Source organism: Pseudopodoces humilis, chromosome 3, assembly GCF_049639895.1.
Source record: "Pseudopodoces humilis isolate 2021_Gansu_Grassland_sample_001 chromosome 3, ASM4963989v1, whole genome shotgun sequence".
NCBI classification, from domain to species: Eukaryota; Metazoa; Chordata; class Aves; order Passeriformes; family Paridae; genus Pseudopodoces; species Pseudopodoces humilis.
Window position 1 is genome coordinate 68,866,064 of NC_142202.1, and position 20,206 is coordinate 68,886,269.

Genomic DNA, 20,206 nt, shown 5'->3' on the forward strand with positions numbered 1-20,206 from the left:
TATAGCTTTCCTTTGATTATAGTGGAAGTCTGGGATAAGGGAGCTGCTGATTTTAGATGTCTTGGCAAAGTACTCAAAGTTCAGTGGAATTAATCTAGACCTTGCCCTTCAAGCTGCATGATCATTAATATTAGACATAAACTCCTGTGTTGATGTCCTTTTTCCCTGTTGTTAAGAATCAAATGTGGGTTGAGAATGGTATTTTTTTCCAATTCCCCACTTGGTACAATGCAGAGTTGATTTAATCTGTGCTAGGAAGTGCAGATTAGGCACCAAGCTGACCAGCACTGAGATATTTTGTTCATGGTTTTGAACAGAACTGTGCTAGTGTGTGTACACCAGTGCTTTATGTGGTGCTGTTCTGTGTATGGTCCAGGGAGCATGAGTGCCAGATTTTCTGCAGTGATTGAACACTAGGGCTTAGCAGAGATGGAAACTGATGTCGGCTCTCCCATCATCAGATACACATCTGCAGTAAGTAACCAACCAGGATACATCACATGAAACAGCTAAAAAAATAAAAGGGAAATACTTAAGGTTATGGAGAAGCAGTCTTAAATTCACCAGTTTACTTCTGCAACTTTTGGAGCTCATTACTGCATAATTCTTTCTCTCAGACTCACTTCCTTTAGTTTATGACAGACAGAAAAGTAATTTTGTTCTAAGGCAAAAATCCCCTTTAAACATTTTTGTTATCTCATATGTTTCATAAAGAGCAAATGGGGAGCAGCTGCTTCCAATGAAGAGCATTCTCTGCAGAGAGGATGGATGGAGAACAAATGTGAAAGTTCATTGGGAGTGTTACTGGGAATCGTGAATTAAATCCATATATCATTAAAACTGGAATAAAACATGCTGCTTAGGCTTTGCCTCCTTGAATGCTATAGAAGAGGTTACTTGTGAATGGGAGCGAGCAGTGTCTGGAACATCTGGGGATCACTTTAGATTGGTATTAGTTGTTTCCACTACTGGGAGGCAGCAATATTTTTGCCTGGGGGACAGGATTTCCCAGTGTGATACATAATTGCAATATGCATTAGTGAGCTCCAGTTATTAGTTCTAAATCTGCTTAGATTAAGCTAAATCAGTTACAAACACCACAGGCAGGCACTCAAGCTGGGATAACATAAATGAATAGGATTTCAGAAACTTAGCAGCAGAGGTTTAAAGAGTCTTGCTGCAATACAGCATAAATGCCATTTCAGGTGCATCCTAAAGTGTATGTAGGAGCTTTAGGATTCAGGCAGGGGGTCCTCCGTCTTTTCCTGAGCTGCTGAGCTCAGTTATCTTCCTTTAAAAGAGAAGAGGGCGGGGGGGAAACAGAGAAAGGGAAAGCTGGATCTTAACTTGCATGTGTTTATAGCTCTGTCCTGTGGTCGCTGTGGTCGCTGGGGTACCTGCAGTTTTCAGGCTGGATCAGCTACAGGTGGCCACTAGAGCTGTGCCGGGGCAGACAAAGCAGCTTTTGTGCCACTCGGCGCACGCTGCGCCCCGGGGTGATGCAGGGGCCGGTGTGATGCTCCATCCAGCGCAAGCTGCAGCCCAGTGCCTATTCTGAGCGCAAGGCTCTGTGCAGCTGACCCTCTGTGAACCCTGGGAGCAGGGCAGAGCCGAGGGAGCGCTCCCCGCTGTGCTGTGTGCCGGGTCAGCGTCGCTGCCCCGCTGCCGGCGGGGAGCGGAGCCAGCGAGCCCTGCTTGCCCTGCGCTCGCACGCAGCCGGCGAGGGGCGGCCCCGCGGTGCCGGGGTGCTGCTGGCAGCGCCTGCCTCTTCCCCACTTTCGGGAAAAATAGGTCAGTCTCTTTCGGCATGTTTTATCTTGCTGTTGATGGAGGCAGCAGCTGCTCTCTCCTGATGGTGAGGAAAGGCCTTCTTCTGTGACCTCCACACCTTCCTTTTAAAGTCATGATCCCTTTTTAAGTAACACGTCTTTCTTTAAGTTACTGAATCTTTCTTAGGAGACCTAATTTTTTTATCTTTTTCATGCTGCATTATGCCTTTACATGATCACATGTGGGCCAGGCATTTTTCAAACCAGTTCCTTTGGAGAGGACCTTATTTTCTCTCCTGTATATTTGTTGTTGGCTGGATCTCTCTTCAGGCATACATTTGAGCTGTTAACTAGAGTGCCAGAAGATACATCATGCCCATCTTTACCCCATCTGTATTTTTTTTCCTGTTTTCCACCACCGTGGAGCTCCCTTTGCAGTCCACATGAGCAGCAATCTGTTTGGAGGCAGCCTGAGGTTTGTCTGCACCAAAAGCATCTGGCCCTCTGGATTGTACCAGCTGCTATGGTTAGAAGTGTGTCACGGACACATGTGGCCATCGGTCGCTGGTGGGCTCATCACTAATGCTGTAACTGTCCTCAACAATTCCCATGCTGTTCATTTTTAGCCAGCTTCTCATTCCTAAGGGATTACACTGGTCTTTGTTCATCAATGTCCCTTCTGCAGAAAGCCACATGCAAACAAACATGTTGATTCACTTGGTTAACTTCTGAACTTTTTTCCTAATGTGTGTTGAATGTATTAAAACTCCTCTCTTTTCCTCCCACACAGCTGTATGGGTTGGAATCCTGTGAATTAGGGTTGTACTTAAAAGCAGGCTAGGCTATTTTTGCACGCCCCATCTCCTCCTGTTTTCCCAGGGAAATGGAAGATGGTTGAGGAGAAGACAACTTCCTAGGGTATTGTTACAGTGTGCTGAGCTAGTGTTACAGCAAGTCTCATACTGTATTGGTAATTCCCAAAACAAATGCTCTTCCATGCATTGTTTCATGAGTTGAATCCCTTTTATCTCACCTGTATGGAATTTATGTAGAACATTCAGTGCTGGGATAACGCTGTACCATAGCGCACAAAGTGATTTAAAATGTGTCATGTTTTACATATTGATGCAAATAGCCGAAATTATTTCAGGCCCACGCCATTGCTTAGGATAACTGTGGTGTAGGGCAGCAGGTGCTCTGACAGCACATCTAAGAGTACTGCCCTGTCATGGTCTGTGCACAACAGATAAATGCTGTGCTGTTAGTATGGAGTGAATAATCTCCGTTGTACAATTTACAGTACAACTGATTTAAAAAGACTTTAATTTTCTTCTCAGCCCTACGTGTGTGTATATCAAACAGCTTAATTTTATTTAAGTTTAATGTTTAATACATGATTTGAATCACATTTGGAACAAGCTTGGAGGAGTAGGAATGAAGAGAACATCCTGTTTTATGGAGTAGGGATGGCCTGTGGTTCAGATGTATGACTGCAATGGTAAATACCAGATTTTTTTAGTTTTAGTGCACCCTGTGTGAACTACTGGGCTGTAGGAGGTGGGAATAAGGTATAGCCCTTTAAAACATATCTTCTCGCAGAGGCAGGGACTGAGACAATGTACAATGAGGCTATTAATTTTTCTTCTTCTTTGGGATCTTCACCAAATTAGCAGCAATCTTTCTCTCAAGTTTATGTAACAACTCTGATGCTATTGTAAAGTGCTTATTTTTAAATATGCTTTTTAAAATCTGTGTCTTCCTGCCCACAGAGAAAGAGAGGCATTTGGATCTTGTGTCTTGTCCGTACTGGTGGTCACTGTGGGTCATGCTTGTATCAGGGGACAGATGTGGTGTGAAATATGCCAGATTTTTGCGAAGTGGTATTGCATAAATTTTAAATGTATTTTCTCTTCTGCTTATTGCTTAGTTTTTGGAAGTTTGTGCAGCTGGGACTAAGGAAAGTATTGTAAACTTGTCAAGAAAAAAGCAAATTGAAAATAGAGAAATGTATATGAACATAAAGTATGAATAATGACAGCACGGAGATTCCAATGTTTGATTTACTTCTGTATGAAGTTTTTCATCTTCTGAATTAAGGAAAAGCTCTTTGGGAAAGTTATCAGCCTGGCTAAAAGTGGTTAGTTCTTTCTAGTTCTTGCCTAGAAAGGAGCCATTTGTTCTAATATTGCATTGAGCTTAAATTTTCTTCAAGTTAAGTCAGTTCATCCTCAGAACATCCTACTCACTAACAGTTCTTTTTTCTGCATTATTTAGATGCACTATAACACATTAATAGTTACTTTTTCTTTCTTTTTTTTTTTTTCCCCCCTTTTTTTCTTTTTTTACATAGGCTAGGCAATGATGACAACCAGTTTGAGCTCAGCATGGCCAACAGTGGATGTGAGGTGCATCGCTTCGACCCCAGCATCAAGTCAGCTCACATTCAGGAGGGCCGGCACCTCTGGTACCATCGCCTCTCCATTGACTGGAGGGATCCCAACCCAGCCATTGCAGCTCATAAACTTCACAGCAACACAAAGAAGCTGGGCACAGTGATGAATGAATTTGGGCATCAGAAGGTAGGGAAGGACTTGGGTGTCAGGTTTCTGACTGCAGGGTTAGGTGTTGGGAGAGCTCCAGATCTCCCTTCTTGCTGCCTGAGGAGACCATGCACTTTCCAAGTTTTTTCTTTTTCCAAGGTTTTTTCTTCAGCAGTACTTCTAATGCAATTCTTGTAGGGGTGCCTTTTCTGTCTTGCTTTCTCTGTGTGCTGATAACAGCCACAATGATTTTAAATGCCTAGCCCTATACCAAGTACTTTCTCCTCCTCACTCCTTTTCCCTTGAACTATCTGGTGACACTGGGTGCTAGCACATTTAGTCCTGTGGAAGTTCTGGTCTTTGCCTGAGTATGGAAACTGAGCCACTCACACAGACAAGTTTATAAAGAGAAAACAATATTTGCAACAGTAATTAGAAGAGAAGAGGTAATGGATGGTTTGTTTACATTTTCAAGGTCACTGTTCCTAATTGCAGTGCTCAAAAACAAAAACATCCTGTTTTGAAATTGGCAGCAATCTGTGGGGTGTTTTTTAAGCATTTTCCAGTTTGTTTTTAAGGAACTATAAAGACATCAAGCATCTTCAAATCTCAAATGTTGCCATAATACATTTCAGGAAGTTCTTATGTTGCTTTTAAGAGAGTTTTTCCTTCAGAGGATATACAAACATGAATTCAAGTGCTAATATTCTTCATTGCCTGCAGCTAGTTCTGCGTATCTTTGTTTTTTAAGAAATAAGCAGCCTGGGCTAAGGGAGGAGCTCTTCTGTAGGATTTACAAAGCAAGCTGTGCAATGTTTGTTTGGTTTGTTATTTAAAAATGCAAGATGTCCTTTTTGATTCACTTTTTACTTTTAAAAAATGTTTTCTTTTGGTACAGCTCTACTGATTGGAACATTTTGAAGATAAGAGCAGAGAAAAAGAGCTTTTTCCTTCTTTTTCCTAGTCATACTGTAACTGTATGTAGGCTGTGCATTAGTGAAACATCTGGGGAGACAGAGAGAAGGCTTTTCTTTGATGTGTGCCTTGCACTGTTTTGATTTTAGAAGAATTAGTCACACAGCAAAAAATTAATGACCGAATCCAGAAAAAGTGTACAAGTCTTGTGACATGCCAGACCTGCTGAGGTCAGTGTCAGGTTATCATGGTAGAACAGAGTGGTTGTAACACCTTCTGTGGATGAGAAGGATATATGGGTGAATTCTGAGTGTGTAAGTTTCTGAAAACAGCGGGCTGGATGGCAGCCAAGGAACATAATGCACACATAACACAGGCAACCAGGCTTTCCTCATACTGTGTATGTATGACATGGGATTTAGTTAAGTGTTTCGGTGCATTATTAACAGTGTCTAAAGATACTTGCTTTGATAGCGTTTGGGGAGCTCCCCAGAGCAAAGCTTTGGCTTAGAGAAGTCAGGAGGTGACTCTCTCCCAGTGGGGATAAAGGTGTTACTCACTCTGAGACTTTCTGGTGTTTTATACTTATGAAATACCTGAATGGGTTGACTGTCCTCACATTCTTCTGTTTAGGTTTTCTTTATCTTAGAAGGAAGGCAGCCTGAGAAGTTGTCTATTGTGTAGAGACATCATTCTTCTGGTGAATGTGAGTGGAATGTTCCTTCAACCAAATAAATAAGTTAATTCAAAACAGTTTCACAGAATATTTTCCGAAGCACTTTTTTCAATTAGAAAATTAAAACATGCTCTTTGTCCCATTTTTAATTTAAAAAACTCTTCTGCCTACCCTCAATGTTGTTCCATTCCCCCTTCAAGGCAGGAATTCCAGGCAGCTGCATTTGAAGTTAATGCCTCATTTTATCCATGCTTTTATTCTTTAAGATTTGGGACTTGATCCAAGACCCTACAGGCGACTGAAACTATTTCCACTGAGGTTAGAAAATCAGGCTGATGAAGACTGCACAGACAAGATCTCCTGGAGTTCTTGCTGTTGTAGTTTGTTGTAGAAAAGAAAACTTGCAGTTTGTGGTGTTTGTGTGCAAAAGAATCAAAGAACTTGGATGGGCTCATTTTCACCCTGACTCAGATGAGAGTGCACCTGCTATTCTGCAGGCAGTACTGGGAACTCATCCACATCAGGGAAACCCATCCTGATGTTTTGGCAAGAAATACAAATACTTTTTGGAGTCAGAGTGGATGTGAGAAAAGATTAGGAGAACTTGATCTTTCTAACTGGCTATGTGGCAAAACAGTCCTCAGTTCTCTGAGTTTCTCTGTAAATAGCCTGGAGGCAGAGGACTTACCTAGTACTATATTAGGATGTGGCTGGCAAAGGAAACATGTAGTCAGAGTATTTTTGGGAACTCTTAGGGCATGAAATCTCTTAAGCTCTGGAATAATCTCTGAAGGATCTCATGGGAATCTTATTTCCTGATATACAGATGTAAAGTGAAAATTTACTGGTGTATCTTCTGAGAAGAGCAATATTTTATCAGCCACAGGAAAGCATAAAGATGTAAAAATTGATCTTGCTCATCTTCTCTTCTCCTCCCCCCATGCCCTCAACTTTTCTGCTGAACATGCACACTCTATAGTGCACTCTTGATGAACAGTGGGGAAAAAAGAGAGAAAGCCACTGAGGGCCCATGATTCTTATGGCAGTGGAGTTCAACTTCGTCAAAGCTTTCACTTTCCTGTTCTTTAACTACCTACGGGGTTGAGGATGCTACGGGGCTGGTGTTTCACATGTATTAGTGGTAGATGCATGGGGAGCTTCCTTCCTAGAGGGTTGTTGGATGAATTAATTCAAGTCAGAAAGGATCTTGAATGGCCTTTGGTTCAGTCCTCTGCTTGAAGCAAGGCCAGATGTGAAGTCAGGCCAGGTTGTTCAAGGCTTTATCCACTCCGGTCTTGAAAAACACTGAGTTTTCTCCAGAAGAGACTGCCCAGCTTCTCTGGGTCAGCTGTTGTCCTGCTGGACTGTTCTCTTCATGAAAATGTTTCTCCTTATATCCAGTCTGAATGTCCCTGATTTCCATTCATGCCTGTTGGCTCTTGTCCTACTTCTATGCACTGCTAACCCTTAGCCAGAAATTCAAACCAAGCTACTAAGTGTATTCTGTATTCTGAAGATTGTGCTGTGATGCACAATTAAAAAGCTTCAACAGAAAGGCCCTGAGCAGCAGAAAAAAGCAAGAGTTCATTCTGTCCCAAATGGGCATGTGTAGTCACACATGCAAATTCTTATTTCAGTAGTAGTTTTCCTCCCTCTGGAGTTCTGCAAGGCAAGTCTCTTGTCATGCCCTCAGTGTGCTATGAGTTTGCATTCCTTGGCAGTATGGCTCACCAGTGGGTGAAATTGTTTCTTGTAAAACAAATTAATATGGAAAGGAGAATCTGAGAGTGCAGAGTAAAACCTTAATTTAATCAGGAAGTGCTCATAGCTGTAACTTTCAGGGGACAGCAGAGCTGCGTTCAACTCCTGCCATTCAAATTATCTCAAACAAATTGTGTAAGAGATCAAACTGTGTCATTGTTTGTTAACAAAATAAATGCAAATCAATCCTGAGTTCAATTTAAAGGCTTTAATTTACACTCTTTCTTCATGCAGATTTTTTTTTTCTGTAACAACTTGGGTAATTTTGCTTCATTTTAATTGAATGGGCTTTGATTTAGGATTTCAAAAGGAGAAACCTCCTTGCCTTCACCTGTTACTTAATAATCAACACAACTTCAAAACACTATACCCTGAAGTCATTTTGATTAATAACATCATCTCCTCCTAGGCAAGCAATTTATCACTTGCTCTTCTCCTCAAGTAGATACTATAGAATTTATTTCATGCTGCACTTTCAGTTTTGTGGAGGCTGATGGGAAAGGACAAATATTAAAGAAAAGATTAACCATTTTTGCTTAAAATCAGCTCTGTTGGTAGTACACAAATAGATATAAAATAAAGTCCAGAGAAAATGTGTAACAGCTTAATTATGCATGGTGATTTTATTAACAAAACAAAAAATAATCTCTTCAGGTTGGAAAATGTCCATGTTCAAGATTTATAGCAATGAAAACTGTGTAATTACTCTTTACTGTGCATAGCTTAGGGCTGTAGGGGCCAGAACAGGCTTTTGAATTCTTGACTCTGCCTATACAAAACCATTTAACTTTGGTTATCCCTTGCAAGGCTAGACTTTGCCCAGGGAGCCTGGGGGCTGCTTAGTGTGAGTTGCATTCACTGAGGGGCTGCTATGCCCTAGTTCAGTGTGTGGGTGCCAGCAGTGTTTGAACACTCAGCTCATCTTAACTCACAGCAGGGCCTCAGTACCAGAACCTGCAGACTGGTCCTGATGTGGAATCCTGAGCTCAAGATGAGGAGCCAGGAGCTCAGAATCCCAGGAGCTCTTGCAGGGACAGGTGTCCTTGTCTCTGCTGCTGCTGCAGCCAAGGAACAGCCCCCCTCACCTTGCTGGAGCAGGAGGCACAAGTTCAGATTTGCTACATGTGGCTTAGTGTCAGAAAGAGCAGATGAGACCAGGTCTTTTGAATTATTGCACCTCAAATCCTGAAGTAAATGTTTGGAATTCTGAATTCTTGAAAGGGCTAAATTTTTTCTTTGCTTTTTATGGTTATTTGGGGCTTTTCCAAAATATCAATTCTAGAAGGAAAAAACCCACCCTTCATCTGATCTTCACATTATTTTCACATCCAATTTTTCTTGTGCAATCAATGGTCTTTAAGCTTAAGTGGCCCTTTTTCTGCAGCTGTTATTTACCATCCACATATAGCAGTGAAGAACAGCCTTTGCTTTTGTAGGGTTATCATGCTGGCCTTTCTAAGATTTCTCCAACATGAGAGATCCTGTATTTCCTGTAACATCTTATTTGTGTTGTGCTGCCCCTCCTGCAGCTGGAGCATCAGTAATCAGTACTATTCAGAAGTGGCAATGGTGTCTCTGCTAAGGCTCAGACTGTGACTGCCTTCTTCCTGGAAATGTCCTGAGTGTCCTTCCCTGGAAATGTCTGCGCTGTTACTGCTTATCATCTTGTTTGCTTTTTTGTGACTCATCAGACTGTCTCCCTGTTATATCAGCTTCTGAATGGCACAGTAGAAAGAGTTTTGTCCCAGAACACTGATTTTTTTCAAAGTGTAAATGGCTGGTCATAACCTATTTGCAGAAGGAGTAACTCTGCACAGCAAAGTCCCGTTTTAGTACTGCAGCCTTTTACACGAGGCAGATGCAATACCATAGCGTTTAGAACTCATAGTCTAAATAAATGACCTGCCACAGGATGGAGGAGCATGAACCTCACCTCCATTAACTTAAATTTCTACATTTGAGATAGCTGTTGAGGTCCTTATAGACTCAAGCTAAACTGTTATGGTGCCATTTGTCTCATTCGAAGGCAGATACTGCTGCAGTTTGAGCATTAACTGGTGCCACATGGGAACCTTTTCTTTGGGAGCCTCTCAGAGAGCTGGCAAATCTTACTCCCCTTGCTGAAAAGAGGCAGTCAAGCTGGTGCAGATGTTTCCAGCTGCAGTTGGAGATGCTGCCTTCTGTAGCCTTGTAATAGTTGCCCCTGAGTAAACTACAAGCTCATGGCACAGAGTGTTTCTTTCCTGCATGTAGGTATTTTTTTCATTTTCAGGGATAATGAAATCAAAGTGGTGATAGGTCTGTATTTGCTTAGTCACCTGGGGCTGCTGCCGCCTAAAATATTTTAATTGTAAGTCGACTGAAGAGTTTGGCTGCAACTAAAAATGGGTTTGACAACCTCATTTCTGGAAGCAAAGATCTTTGGATAGTGATCTACTGCACACCACCTCTTGCTCTCGGTGTTGTGTGCACAAAGTGCTTCATGCACTTCCCTTTACAGGGTTTTCTCTTGGTCCCTTACATCTCCTCTGCCTCATTTAAATTCTCTCCACCAGGAGCACTTCTCAAGACATTGTTAAGAATATTGGTATTTCTAGAGAGGGACCTGAAGGTGCTGTTTAGTATGCAATTGTCATGCATGGAGGAAAGATCTTTTTAATGATACTATTGGCTGAATATGGTGCAATCCATAGCCTATTCTTCCCCTAGGAAAAGGCCTAGTGCAATGCCTGAATTGTAATGAAAGTGTTGAAGTATTGCGCTGTTGAAGCAGAACTTACTCAGGTCATCTTTCAAAAAAAAGAAATAAAGACACTTTCAAAGCATATTATTGTCTGCTAAAGATTAGAAGGGAATGACAATTCTTTTTAGGGTTTTCTTTTCTTTTTTTTTTTTGTTGTTGTTGTCTTTGTTGTGGTTGTTAACACCTTCCTGAAAAAAATCAGGTGATAAAAATCTGCTTTCCCCCAGCTTTGCTAGAGGGCTGTGCAAGCTGTGTTCAATTCCATCTTCCTATTTGAGTTTTTCAATGTCTAAAGCTTTCATTCAGAGGAGCATGGCACTTGCTGCAGGCACTGTGGAGTCAGCATTGCTGCGCCGCTGCTGCTTCAGGAAACTGGTCAGTCCTGGTTTCCTCCTCCTGTAAAACCTGGAGCTGGGCAGGAGCCTGGGGAGCCTCCCCTACTTCACCTGCTGAGCTCAGACCTGTATGACACACTCCCCAGCTCCTCCTTAAGCCATCGACCCTGGCTTAAACACAGTAATGTAAATCTTACGGTTTCAATTTGGCCAAAGTACTGACTATCTGATCAAGGTGGTGGTCCATGACACGGCATGGGTTTAATGAGAATTGAGAGCAACCCCTTTCTATGACCATCCTGGTTTTTCTCTGCTACTTATCTTCCTCACAATTTTCCAGTGGTGTTGACATTAACAAACACTTCAGATAAATGTCCTATCCAGTACCTCTAGGAACTTTCTAAAAAAAATGTACTTTTGTTTTTCTCCCCACGTTTGTCCCTCCTCCTGTCATGGTTTACAATTTTAGCCATTGGAATCGGCCATTTCTTGCTTAAATACTTTCACCTTAGTGCCTGGATCCTTTCTGGTCTCTTTTGATCTGACATCAGTTTAAGGTTCCATTCTCAAAAATTTGAAGTCCAGAGGTCAAAGGCTTAGCAGCGCTTCCTGCCCCTCTTGAATGCCTGTCCCAGATGAAATCTGAGTTGTGGAAGCATTTTGTGATAGTTTTTATTCACATTTTCAGGAATGTACATGCAGCTTTCTTCCTGTCATGGTTACAAGCAAATAGCAGAGTGGACAGACAGAGAGGCAGAAGGGAGGCAGGTTGGAACCTTGGACCAAAAATGGAATGAAACAAATAGATCCCTATGGAAGGGTGTAATTTCAAAGGACTTTATTGCTCTGGCAAGTGCAGATGGGAACCAATTCCTGCATCAGATTTAACTGGAACTACTTGGATATACCAGGGCTGCAGATTCTCATCCTGCAAGAGATGTTCTTTGAGGTGTGGTAGACATTTTTTGAAGATGGGACTCTGATTCCTTTCTTTAATTACTTACATTTTGAAGGCCCCCATGGGCACTGTGTTAATAAACCATAAAAGGTCTTGCAGCCAAAATGCTCTGAGCAACTATTTTATGGTAGCCTAAGCCCTCTATCCCTTGCACTCCCTGCACACACTTGCAGGTCTTGCTCCTCAGGGCTTTGCAATAAATTTTTGCTTCACCATTTGCCTTCTATCGCAAACCTCCTCTGCTGACAGCCCCCTCATCCTGCTGCAGTGTGCTTGTCCTGTTGCTGCTGGCTTTCACTTTTAGCAAGACCAGGACAGTGTGGCTTTATGCAAACATGGAGCTGTGTCCCACCATCCATGTGTGGTGCTGGGGCAGCACAAACAGACTGCAAATGTTTGTTCCCCTCTAATGAAGAGGCTCGAGGGTCTAGCATACACCATTTATTCTTTTGAGTAAATATCCGTTCCCACAGGCATCCAGCAGCGTCTGGCAGAGGAGATCAAAAGAGCAGAAAGGAAAGGGCTTTCCCCCCTTTGTGGGGGGAGTGGGCAGCAGGACATCTCCTGCAGGATTGGATGGCTGGATGTGCGTTTTGCAAAGCAACCCGTGCGCTCCTCCAGGGCTGCGCACGGAGCGGCTCTGCTTCCAGCTTGGCTGCTGGAGGAGTGCATGCAGTATTTAAAATGTCTCTTTGCAGCATGGGCATCGTCAAGCAGAGCTTTTGCAGCTTATCAGGCCGTTAATAACTTAAACTCAGGGTTTCTGTAGATCCCTTGTGGGATTTATCCTTTTTGGGCAATGTAGACATTGGATTGAAGGACTGGGTGAGGGGTCTGGGTTGTTTTCACCTTTTAGTGTACAACAGGAGAGCCATGGAAACTGGAAAGGGTAACAGGGTGCAAATAGGAGCTGGGACAGTGTTTCTGAGCAGAGGCACACACTTGTGAGCTTCTGCCACTCAGAGCAGATGAGGAGGTCACTGTTTGAGGGCTTATGTCCTCACCGTGACTTTTCACCATTTCCTCTGAAGAAGCATCACTTTGATGAGGTGAGGTTCCTGTTGCCTTCTCTGAGACTATTCTCAGTTTAAAGAAATGGGGAACAAAGATCTTTGATGCTCAGTTTTTCTTGTAAGGGGAAGGTCTTCTCCCTCAGCCATGTCCATGTGCAGTGTGTGTCTGCTCCATGAAGAGGGTTTGTAGAACCTATTCTCTGGGTCACTCTACAGGAACCTTGGTCTTGCTGGGTAGCAAGCTAGACAAGATGTTTGGCTTTAAGATCATTATAGTGTAGAGCTAGCTAAACCCATCAAACCTGTCTGAAAATCAATTCAGGCTTGGGGACCTGTATTATTGTATGACCAGAAGATGATTAACAAGTGACCCGCTGTCTCTGACTAGTCCAGTGCCCAGCATAAAATAGGAAAGATGCCAAGAACTGGTCCCATGACAAAGAACGATGTTTGTGGTGACAGAAGGCTACAGGTGAAAACCTGTGACCTCCTGACCAAATGCAGCCAGGGAGAAAGGATTTCAGGCCATGCTGATCTTGTAAATCAGCTGGGGGTTGTTTGTCCAAAGATTATGTTGTCCATTGGTGAAGTGTCATTGAAAGGAGCCTTCTGCCAGCTAAAAGGCCTCTTCTTCTCTGCCTGTCCACTGGAGTAAGAGGCATTGCTTCACTGGTCCAGTTAACTGGACTGGAGGGGGTCTATGCATCTTTTATTCTATAATGGATCCTCCGAGAGAAATTGCTTCCAGATGGAGAGAGTATATGGGAAATGTCTTGGCATCAGAGTCCAAGGGAAGAGCTGGGGAATTAAAATACCAGATTTTCCCCAGACCTGGGCTCTGAGGCTGTGCGAAGGACACACCTGGGTTGGCAGTATGGATCTTTCCTAGGAACTTTCCCAAAATGCTCATAGTGCTTCTGAGCATGCAGCTGAGATTGATGCCACCTGCAAGTGCTGGGTGGGCTTTCTGGATGGGTGCATTTGTTTGGGGCCATTACTGCATCTGGCAAGCTGTTGCTGTGTGGATAGTAGGCTGTGAGAGAGTTAAGTAAGGTTTTTAAAATATGATTTTGAAACATTTTCTCTGATTTAAGTGGTAAACATAGTATTACTTTATATCCTGCCCTGGATGTGGGTTCATGGAAGTACATCACCAGACATGAGAGACTGTCACTTGCAAGGCTGTGGAGAATAAGTGGTGAGAGCAGAGGAACAAAGCTTGCCTGCACTCACTGCAGGTTTTCTGTTTCAGTGATGTGTATATTGTATGAGTAACTTGCACTGGCCAGTTGCCCTTTACTGTAAAAAAAGAGCAAAGACCCTGTAAGTACCCAACTGCACAAATCAGCTTTGTGACTTTGATGCCTTAAGCAGATTCTTGAAGATGTGCCCTATCTGTCACACACTGGGAGTGAATAATCTCAAATGACACAATCGTCCCAGAGCCAGTTTGAAACAGGCTGTACAGACCACCACAGAGAGGTGGAAATGTGACCAGGAAGGAAGGGAAGTAGCTTGAAAGAGAAGAGCTGCCGTTTGGAGCCGTACATCACTGATGAGTGGTGATTGACTTTTCTCCTGATTTCAGTATCTGTGTTGTTCTGGCCAGGCCCCCAGCAGTCCTGGTCTCCTCAGCAGATGCTCAGAGAGAGAGAGGCAGGATGTTCCCCCCTCCCACCGCTCTCAGGGAGCATGGGAAGAGACAGTCCCAAGCTGCTGGGAGCATAATTTGCTATTAGGCTATGTGGCATCCTGGCTGCCATCAATTACAGCCTTCACTCAGAATAAAAGGGAATGAAAGGAACTTTACATCCAAGCCATCCCCTGCTGGTGAGGATGGGCTGGCTGTGGATGCATTTTGAGAGGAAAGAAAATGAGGAAAGTATCATGCTGAAAATCTGCATATGGGAAAAGGATAAGAGGGAAGATACAGTTAAACAAAACACACTCAAGAACCTGTTGTTGCCTGCAAAGATGTGCTATCAAAATGTAAATTAAACAACCTTTTCTAGAGTTTTGTTTTCTGAGGATAGAGAATTGTACTTAGGTAGAGAGGGGAAAAATTGATGCACAAGCCAGCAGACCATTTCTTACTGTACAGCTGATGTCAAAATGGTAACCTGGTATCACACGGAGCCAGAACAGAGGAATATTTTCCTCTCCAACTCTAAGAGCAGCCCCACAGTTCAGGAGGCTGGGGTGGTTCTGAGCTCTGTCCCTGTGCCTGAAAGCTGTAGCCAGCTCTCCTCTCCCTCCTCCCAGGCTTGCACTGCAGACCTGCTCCTGCAGAACTGGAGGCATCCTCTGTACCTTACCTGCATTTGCTGGTTTTGCCTTTCCTGGCTTCCACTTCCACATGCTGAGCTCATGCTGGAAGTAATACAGCTAAATTGCTTCCTCCAGCTACTCACTCTCAATTGATTCTTCTCCATGGGGAGCTTTAAATGATGCCCAAGGGGCAGCACCGAGCCTGAAATCCCCGTTAACCCTGGTATTTCAAAAGCGATCAAGGTGAACAGAGATCAGATCTCTGCTTTAGGAAATGATGCACACTTTTAACAAGTCATTACCCTAAAAAGAAGAAATGAGCCTTCATACAGTATGTGTTGACCTTCACTAAGTAAAACACAATTTTTTCAGCTGTTTTATATGCTTGAGCATGCATGAGCATGGTTCCCCCCCCCTTTTTTTTTTTCCCCAAGTGTAAGTGATACAATGCTGCAGTGCTTTTTCAAGGGAGCTAAACTGAGAAAACATTCAAAAATCCACATTCTTTTTTACTTTTTTTTTACTTTTACTAACCTAGTTAGTTCATGGAGGATAAGAGGATTTGTGGAAGGTAAGAGGAACCAGCCGTTGTGAGTGCTTGAAACTCACTGCCATAACTTTACCTTCAGGCACTGTAGGTCTTTGCCCTCCAGGATTTATTCACAGCAGCAGACTCCAGCTCCTGGGTGAATTAGAGCTCTGAATTTATAGATTTGTCCACTAATCCTTTCACTGCCACTGATCACTTTGGATCAAGGCAACTGGAAGGTGGTAGTGCATTTCTTATTGGCAGTGTGCTGCTTATCACCGATGGTAAATGTCTCCTGAGCTGTCTAATCATCACAAAACTTGCAATTGGTGTTAGCAGGGTGCTTGTAATTTGCTCAGATACTCCAAAACAGAGCTGTTCTGCCATTCATTTTACACTATCCATGCCATGCAATGGAGACTCTGGGCAGAGAGGGACTGCCTGAAAGGCAGTCACAAAAGTTGGTGGGTTGAGACAGGTACCTTCCTCCCTCCAGGTTTCTGAGCAGTGCAGGGTACTAAGAGCAACAAACAGCCTCTGGTTTGTGTATGCAGCACATCTCCACTAGCCTTGTGTTTCTTTCCCGGTCATTTCATTATGTGTTCAAGCTGTTATTGTGGTAACTCATTTTCTCCTACTAAAACACTGGTTAGCAGCCACTTTTCAGATCAATTTTGCAAATACAGCACAGAGCATGCAGAGTGCCTGCTGAGCAGCCAGAGCAGCAGTTAATGTCACAAGAGAAAAACAAACAAACCTGAAGGACTGGAAACATTACCATGGGAAAAAGATGTCCTACTGATGCCATAAAAGTAAGATCATGGGAAAACAAAACCAAATGCCTAGAAATATTTCTTCCCCTATCCATCCACCCCCTTCCCCAAGAAGAAAAAAAGGGTTTGAATAATTTTTCCACTTTCAAAGTCTCGTAAGTCTCTCAGAGATAAAAATCTGTGGTTTCTTCAGTGCGGCTGTGGTCCTGTGGCAATTGCACCCGCGTGGAACCGACTGCCTGCAAAACTGCATTACAGGTAGAGATATGAGTTGGTATTTGCAAAATAAATAACCAATTTAAATGTATGAAGGAAAACAAGTGAGCTCACCCATGATGTAGTTCTCAGCTGAAATGTCATGAGCTGCATCATTTACATTCAGCCTCCCCTTGAACCCAAAGGAGCGCTATGTTCAACTGTTTCCCTGACCCGCGGATGGACAGACTGACAGGCTCTTTGTTAGAGAGGCAAGCTAGGAAATACCAGAGCTAAGGTTGTCCATGCAACCTTCCTTTCCGCTCCCCATGCGGACATACCACAATGTGGGCTTTAATTCCACAATCCCTCGGTCATTTTCCACTGGCCCCCTGCCTCCTACAGTGTGAAGGAGGCACAATGCCTCCTTAATGAGCACACAAGCGGTGCCTTGGCTTATTATGATTTGCTCTGAGACCATGGACCCCATTCAAGTCCTGCTCTGAAAATGTGGTGTTTTGTTTCCAGCTGTTTTACAGCTTGTTCCACCCAAATCTCGCAGCCCTTCACATGCTCAGCCCCTGCACTCTCATGCAGTGATTAATGCCCTTGTTTTACAGATGGAGACCAGAACAGGCAAGTGTCCAGCACCTACAGATTCCTGCCGTGCCATGCCCATCCATAGTGCTGGGGCACAGCCCCAGGGAGGGCTGACGTGGCTGTGAGCTCTGCACCTCAGCCCCCAGCATCTCCAGTCAGCCATCCATGGAGCAGGGGAAGGTAGATGTGGCCACCTCTTGCCACAGACCTGTGGTTTCTTGGCCGTGACCCATGCAAAGCACAGCTCTGGTTGTACTGAAGATGTGCTCACAGCACAAGCCCTGCCCTGTGCCCAGGGCAGAGAGGTTTGTGACTCCCACAGATGGGGCATGGCGTGACACCAGCCAGGTGCCCTTGGATGGGGCAGCTTAGAACAGTTGCCTTGGAAGTGCTTTTCCATTACCTGCCCACATTTCTCTCTCCTATGCCTGCACAGGTTCCTTTTTTGATACTGCCACAAACAAATGGTTGAAGTGGACTGCCAGAGAGAATCTAGGGGTTTTGTTGGGTTTTTGGTTTTTTTGGTTATTTTTTTTTTGTTTTTTTGCATGGTTTGGTTTTTGGGGGTTTTTCTTTGGGGTTTTTTTTTAGGAATTCTTTACTAAATAAAGTCTTCTGTTTTTCACTTCAAGCCCATCTTGAGTGTGAGCAGATGGGCAGAAGCATCAGCTCAGGTGGAACTGGCACAGGCAAGCCCTACTCTCATGGTGTAGGACTTTCTCCTGCTGGGCTCTGGAAAACAAGCTGAGCTCTGCAGCTTGTGATCACTGCTGCACTGAGGTCATTGTTTTCTTCCAGGTGTGAAATGGTGATGAAATATTCTTTTTATGTTAAAGCATCAGCTCACCTCCCCCAGCTAATCTCTAAACAAAGTCAACCCGCAGTTGTGTTGGGCTGTGAGAAGTTGGATTGCAGAGTATCTCACTACAAAATTAAATAATGGTCTAAAACTAGAACACAGCACTTTTCTGTAGATCTGTTACTCCCTTCAAACACCTTCACATCTTCTTTTCCTCTATGGTTTTTTCTTTGGAGGAGCTGCCCTTAAAATCCTGAAGAGTCTTTGCACAGTTATCCTTTGTTTTGATCCTCCTCTCTCAGCATCTGTAGTGATGCCTGTGAAAGCTTCAGCCAGCAGCTTGGCCAAGGGCAGCAGATCACCTGAGCTGCTCACATTGTTCATTTTTTTGCTTTGGCCTCCTCTTGCACTTGTGTGATGCATGTAGCATATGGCTCACGAGCGCTCAACTATGGTGCAGGTAATCACTGTTAGTGGGTTTGAGTCTGTCATTTGGTTTTGTGTCTTCTTTCATAGCTGTGATGCCACCCAAGAATTGTGAAGGAACCAGTAACATGCTTTGGTTATAGGAGGAGCTTGGAGTACACAGCATTTCGATCATGTGTTGGAGGTGGGAGGGAAAGGGCTGTGAACAGTCAAGCGTGAAGCACTGTGTACTGCCTGTGTTAGCCCTCTGAGACTTTTTGATATATTTTTTTAATACAAAATGAATAACCATGTGTATTGAAAAATGGTCAACCCTGGCCTCAGATGTTACTGTTACTGCAAAGTTTCTCATTTTCACATAGTAATGGTACTTCTGTTGCAGATCGATGTCCTCAAGGCAGACGTGGAGAGCGCCGAGTGGAAAATTTTGGAAAACCTGATCCTGGAAGATGTTGTTGAGCAGATAGGACAGCTGGTCTTTGAGGTGCATATCCACTGGCCTGGGTTTGAGGTCAGTGGCAATGACAGCACGGTGGTGCGGTACTGGTACAGTCTGCTCCGAGAACTGGAGCTGAAGGACTTCAAGCTTTTTCATACTTACAAAGACTTATCAAAACCACAGGTGTTTCTGAAAAAGGAAGCCTTCAACGCCAGTAGCTGTTACACACTGAGCTGGGTAAATACAAGATGGAAATAGCAGAAAGGAATTTATGATGTGTGATTGCAAGCCATCTGGCCCCGTAGCGTTATTGAAGAGGATTTTGGCGTCACTGGCTAAAGTTGCTAAATATGCACACAGTGACTGCTAACAAAATGAGCTGGCTTTTATATTTATATGTTGTCAAAAGAGCTGGCACTAGGAGAAGATACATGGTTCAGTTTTGTATAGCAATATATTTGCCAGTGGGTACATTGTCCCAGAGGACAGAAGTTTCTGTAAAAATTTGTCTGGGGGAGCTAAGAGCAAGGCTTTTCCAGGCTGCCCTGTGCTTGAGCATGCCAGCAAGGAGGGCATCCCTCTGGGCTGCCCTGGGAAGCTGTGCTGGCTGAGCAGGGCCAGCCCCTGGGCAGGAGATTGCTTGTGATGAGGTGTCTTTTTAAGAAAATGTCAAGTGTTACTTCTCTGTAAAGTGATCATCTTTGATTTATACCTATTTTACTTTGGCCTTGTTTCCTATGGAACAAATTTTAGGCAAGAACAGTATGTTCTTGAACCCACTGGCAAATTTCAGCTTAATTTGGCTGAGACAGAAATCACCACCAAACTAAACTTCTATTTCTTTGAGCAGCTTCTGAGTGCCCTGACTTAGGTTTTTTGAGCTAGTCTGGCTGCAGAAAGTGACTTCAATGCTTCTGACACAGGAGACAGTGGGACAGAGACACTCAGCTGCTGGATAAGCTGCTGCCAGAGCTCCCCTTCCTCACCCACAGGAGCCTTCAGCCACAGAAGACAGGGCTTCCCTAGTTCATCTGCTCAAAGAACAGCTTGATTGAAATTACTCATGCAACGGCTGCAGCTAGTGGTTTTTGATCTAGTGAGTTATAGGTAAGAGATGAAAATGCAACCTGGTCTTTTTTGTTTGTTTTGGGGTTTAGTTGAACATTTCCTGGGGCCTTTTCCAGTGCTGTGCCTTCACCACCTCTCTCTGGCATAAGAAGGCCAGACCCTGGATCTGCACTGATGCTGGCAGAGGTGGTGGCCCAAGCAGGTGCCCAGGAATGCAGCTGTGCTGGGGCTCTGCAGGCTGGAATGTGGATTGTCTGCAGTGCCCATGGGAGCCTTTGACATTCTGCAAAGAGCTAAGGAATTGGGGAGCTAAGAATATACATATAGCAGGTTGGATTTTTTCTTATCTTTGGATGAATATTGACATTAAACTTTGCATTAAAATACAAGATGTCACCA

The 20,206-nt window shown here is 43.7% G+C and overlaps 1 protein-coding gene across 3 annotated transcripts in view; it reads left to right on the forward strand.

Annotated features, from left to right (window-relative positions):
• The window catches only part of METTL24 (methyltransferase like 24), a 46,199-nt gene extending 25,993 nt beyond the window's left edge, over positions 1–20,206 (forward strand). The window contains exons 4-6 of one of the 3 annotated variants that reach the window (XM_088052945.1): positions 4,120–4,348; positions 18,683–18,811; positions 19,663–20,206. In XM_088052945.1, coding sequence (XP_087909071.1) covers positions 4,120–4,348; positions 18,683–18,811; positions 19,663–19,698 — 394 coding nt within the window. In that variant the 3' untranslated portion in view covers positions 19,699–20,206. Of the gene's footprint in view, positions 1–4,119; positions 4,349–18,682 lie in introns of all 3 variants that reach the window. The other 2 variants (XM_088052946.1, XM_005518271.3) reach the window with 2 other exon arrangements.